This window comes from Hyla sarda, chromosome 3 (genome assembly GCF_029499605.1).
Source record: "Hyla sarda isolate aHylSar1 chromosome 3, aHylSar1.hap1, whole genome shotgun sequence".
NCBI classification, from domain to species: Eukaryota; Metazoa; Chordata; class Amphibia; order Anura; family Hylidae; genus Hyla; species Hyla sarda.
The window spans coordinates 120,156,832-120,161,831 of NC_079191.1; the positions used below are offsets into that span (position 1 = coordinate 120,156,832).

A 5,000-nucleotide genomic window follows, 5' to 3' on the forward strand; every position below is an offset into this window, starting at 1 on the left:
TAAAGATAGATAAATAAATAAATAAATAGATAGATAGATAGATAAATAGATGGATAAATGAGAGATAGATGAAGATAGATAGATAGATAGATGGATAAATGAGAGATAGATGAAGATAGATAGATAGATAGATGGATAAATGAGAGATAGATGAAGATAGATAGATAGATAGATGGATAAATGAGAGATAGATAAAGATAGAGAGATGATAGATAGATAAATGAATGAATGAGAGATTCCACAGATAGAAAGATAAATCGATAGATAGAAACACATTATTGTTGTACTGCAGAAAAGCCAAAAACAATTCCCCAGCAGTTTGACTAGGGGTCAACTATATATATTGATCGGATGGGCAACATATGTCATGACATGTGCTACTTCCCTCTCATCCCTGGTGATCCACACTGCTACAGGAATAATATGTCATCATATTCAACAGAAACGGTGAATTTTTTCTTTTTAAATTAATGCAAATGAAAAAGCATTTACACCTGTTGATGTAAAGTTTTACCTGCTAATTTCTATGACCCTACTCCTATGACGTCAAATATATATATATTTTTTTCTCGCTATATATATATATATATATATATATATATATATATATATATATCCTATCTCTCTCTCTCTCTCTCTCTATATATATATGTGTGTGTGTGTGTGTGTGTGTGTGTGTATATATATATATATTCCCAGTACATAGTGTTATAATAGTAAATGAATAAAGTAAATAATAACTAGTGCTGTGCATATTATAGCATTATAGCTCCAAACGGGAAAACATTGTTTATGTTTGTTTGTTTTTTGAGGGGGGGTGTGGGGGACTTTTTCTGTCCAATCTTATTGTTACCAATACTGTAATTGTAGTGGTGATGAGGACCCTGAAGTCATGAGTTGTGAGGGTTGAGAGCCAGGGTCTCACCTTGGGTTTGCTGCCCCCGATGGCCCCTGGCCTGATGGAGCCGGTCTCCTGGTATCTGCACAGGATCTTGGACACACAGCCATGGGACACCCGGAGCTGGCGGGAGATGACACATGGGCGGATGCCATGATGGGCCATCTCTACTATCTTATGCCTGATGTGGTTGGGTAGGGGTCTGCCGTTGATGAACACTCCACCCAGCTGGTTCACTCTGCCTTGGCCTAGAGGGGTGGACACTGTACGTTAAAAGACACCAGATAAAGAGTTAATTAATTGTTATTTATTTAGAGCCCCGAGCATTTCCCAGAAACATAGACTAAATATTTACAACAAAAGTACAAACATGTATACAAATGTAACAGATGGCAATAACATTATCAGGAGAACTGCAGGTAGTCATCTACTAAGAGAAAGAGAATGTGTCTAATGACAAATCCAGCTCCACTATATGTGTAAATATAGATATATATATATATATATATATATATATATATATATATATATATATGTGGATATATAAAGTCGGGCTGTCCAAAATCCAGTGTTATACATAACATCTTGCTGGGGTGATTATTGGTTAATCTGTTGATATATGGATCATTGAGTCATCATCTGGAGAGTAGTTGTGGGGGAGATGAGTGACAGGCAGAAGTGCTGGTGTCCAGGATGAGACTGTAGACAGAGATCTGCACCTTCATAAAATAATCATAACCCTAATCCACAATGTACAGAAATGGGACACCCCTGGGACTGGGAGATGATCCTATTCTGCAAGTAGTCCACTTCAGTCATTTGCTCATAGCGATAATTACATGATAAATACATTGATCCTTAGATAAACAGTCATGACATCTATCTATCTATCTATCTATCCATCTATCTATCTATCTATCTATCTATCCATCTATCTATCTATCTATTTATTTATCTATCTATCTATCTATCTATCTATCTGGCTATTCATATAGTTATATGTTATATAGTTTTATATATATATATATATATATATATATATATATATATATATATAGATATATAGATATATATATATATATATATATATATTGAGATATATATATATATATATATATATATATCTTCTGTAGATTTATGTTATTTATTTATTTATTTATTTATTTAGATAGATAAATGGATAGGTATATATCTGCGTGTGTGCTTATAAATATGTAGATAATACCTATCAATATAATTAGAATACATATTAATTAATTAGATATTAAACATTGAAAAACTATTAAAAAGTTCACAACTAATGTAAATATATAGAATGCTTGTTATTGATCAAATAAATAGAAAATTAATGAATTAGCTGTATAACCCTTTGAAAGATAAGCAGACAATTATAAAAGAATATGATTTGTTGACAATTAGATACATAATTAACTGGTTCAATTGTTGGCTATATTCGATACATATGAAAACTATTATTATATCTATTATGTATTCATTATATTATAAAGTACTTTGGAAACTAGAAAAACATAAATAATTTAATCATTCGATTCACTCGATTTCACAGATAGAAAAGTAAACAGCTAATAAAGCTACTATGACTGTTCTGATAGGAGAGATAAAGATAAAATATACACATTATAAACCTTATCAGAGTAATATTACTATGTCGAAAGGAAATCTAAAGATAGATAAAATACATAGATAATGATAGATGCGATGAGAAATAATTACAGACATAGTTCTATATTTTGGGGAATAGATTTCTTACGATTACTGTAATAATAAATGATAATTTATTTTGCTGTAATAAATATCTATAACAATAAAATATAATATTTATACATTAATGTCTTTATTGGGTGTATACAAGTTCCCTGAAATATGGAATGGAAGTGATATATATATTATGGCAGCGGTCTTCAAACTGTGGCCCTCCAGATGTTGCAAAACTACAACTCCCAGCATGCCCGGACAGCCGTTGGCTGTCCGGGCATGCTGGGAATTGTAGTTTTGCAACATCTGGAGGTCCACAGTTTGAAGACCACTGTATTATGGTATAATGTAGTATGGTTAGGAAATCTCTCTGGTACCTTCTAGTGGGAATCCACTCCTGGGGTAGTTCTGTCCCGGAGCTGGTCTCATCATTCTTGGCACAGCTCCAGCCAGGCTTGTCATTTTGGGGTAAGTGTCCCAATGTAAGTTGCCAGTGCCCCCCAGTCTCCAGTACTGTACACTGTAGTGTGAGTGAGCTCCAGTGAGTGTGCTCTGAGTGTGGATGGGCTCCTCAGACAGCTCCTTGTTGTGGATGGTTCAGAGTGAAGGAAACCTCTTTGGGAGTATTTATTAGTTCTTTCAAGCAGGGCTGCATCAGGAGGCTGTGTCTGCGATTGGCCGGCGGGGGGCGTGTCCTGTCCTCAAAGCCCTGCTCTGATTGGTCCAGGGCCCCTGTACTTTCTCGTCCCATCCTGAAGGCCTGCACAGTCCTGATCACTATCTGCTGCTATCAGTGCAGAACATCACACGCTACATTGCTTCCTAATGGGGGAGATCAGCTTTATTTACCAAACATTAACCCTGTCACTGCTGCTGCTGCTGCCTCATCATGTGCAAAAGCAAATGCAAACACACACACATACACACACACACACACACACACACACAAACACACACACATACATACATATATTTATAGATTTCGTTTTTGCCTCTTTGCTCATTTTTTCTCACCCTGTTTACCTTGTTTATTCACTTTTCACTTTCACTTGCCCACTCAGTAGTTGTGTATTGTGGTGTGGAAGGTATAGGAAGCCATATTGTGTGTTTCCCCTCAATATAGGAGTGGGTGTTTTTTCACATAGCATTTGTTGAAAGGAATTTGTAGTGGCATTGAGGCTAAATAGAAGCAGTGGATGGAGGATCCCCAGCAGGAGATGACGCCAGGAAGGTTGTAAAGGCTGTCTCTCTGGATAGAAGGTGCCATTGTGAGTGGCCATTTATTTATAACATGGTAAGTGCCAGCTCCACTTTACACTGCGCTCTCCACAGCCTCCTTTATTTGTAAAACTCTATTCAAGGGACTGTCAGTCCCAATACTGGAGTCATTCACCGCCTTCATCAATCAAAAGGATGGGAAAAAAACATTCAGATTCTCTGCCTTTGAAATAAAAGACACAATGGCTTCCATCATTAACCTCTTAGCTGCCAGCCAGAGTGGGATCAGAAGGGTTAATATTCCCCCATTTAATTCTATGCTACAAGAGATATTGCACGTGAGTCTGTGAGATCTGCTCAACAGTTGTGCAGGGGGAACATAGTCATACAGCCAAGTCTGGAATAGTTATCCCAATGGTGTCCTAAAAAAAATCTCATTCTTGGGTATGGAGAGGGGGAGAAAAATGCAGGAAAGATGAGATGGTTGCATCAGGAGGAATAATCTTTATAAAAATAAAAAACTCAGGTACATCTTTACATTATCAAGAGTAAAGATCATTACAAAGATAGATATATGGAGAGATAGATAGATAGATAGATAAAAAGAGAGGAAGAAAGAATATATATATATATATATAGATAGATAGATAGATAGATAGATAGATAGATAGATAGATAGATAGATATGAGATAGATAGATAGATACAAAGAAAGGAAGAAATAACAATATATAGATAGATAAAAAGAAAGAAAGGAAGAAAGAATAATAGATAGATATAGAGTAGATAGATCAATCGATAGATCTATAGATAAAAAGAAAGGAAGAAAGAATAATAGATAGATAGATAAAAAGAAAGAATAATAGATAGATAGATAGATAAAAAGAAAAGAAGAAAGAATAATAGATGGATAGATAAAAAGAAAGGAAGAAAGAATAATAGATAGATAGATAAAAAGAAAGGAAGAAAGAATGATAGAGAGATAGATAGACAGTAATTAAGCACATGTTCAGTGACCAATTTAGCATGGTATAGGTATATATAATAGACATTATTTGTATTTGGATAATGCAATGTACTGAGTGTATTAGGATCCTCCTGTCATAATTCATAATACATCAGGAAATAATTCACCCAATGACAACTTGCTGAGGAATCTTCTTTATCTC

The 5,000-nt window shown here is 34.9% G+C and overlaps 1 protein-coding gene across 4 annotated transcripts in view; it reads right to left on the minus strand.

Moving 5' to 3' along the window:
* The window catches only part of PAX3 (paired box 3), a 67,262-nt gene extending 64,054 nt beyond the window's left edge, over window positions 1-3,208 (minus strand). For all 4 annotated transcript variants that reach the window (XM_056564906.1, XM_056564904.1, XM_056564905.1 and 1 more), the window contains exons 1-2: window positions 2,992-3,208; window positions 926-1,161 (exon numbers count right to left, since the gene is read on the minus strand). In XM_056564906.1, the coding sequence (XP_056420881.1) occupies window positions 926-1,161; window positions 2,992-3,076 (321 nt within the window). In that variant the 5' untranslated portion in view covers window positions 3,077-3,208. The remainder of the gene's footprint in view (window positions 1-925; window positions 1,162-2,991) is intronic.
* Between the last annotated feature and the right edge of the window lie 1,792 nt (window positions 3,209-5,000).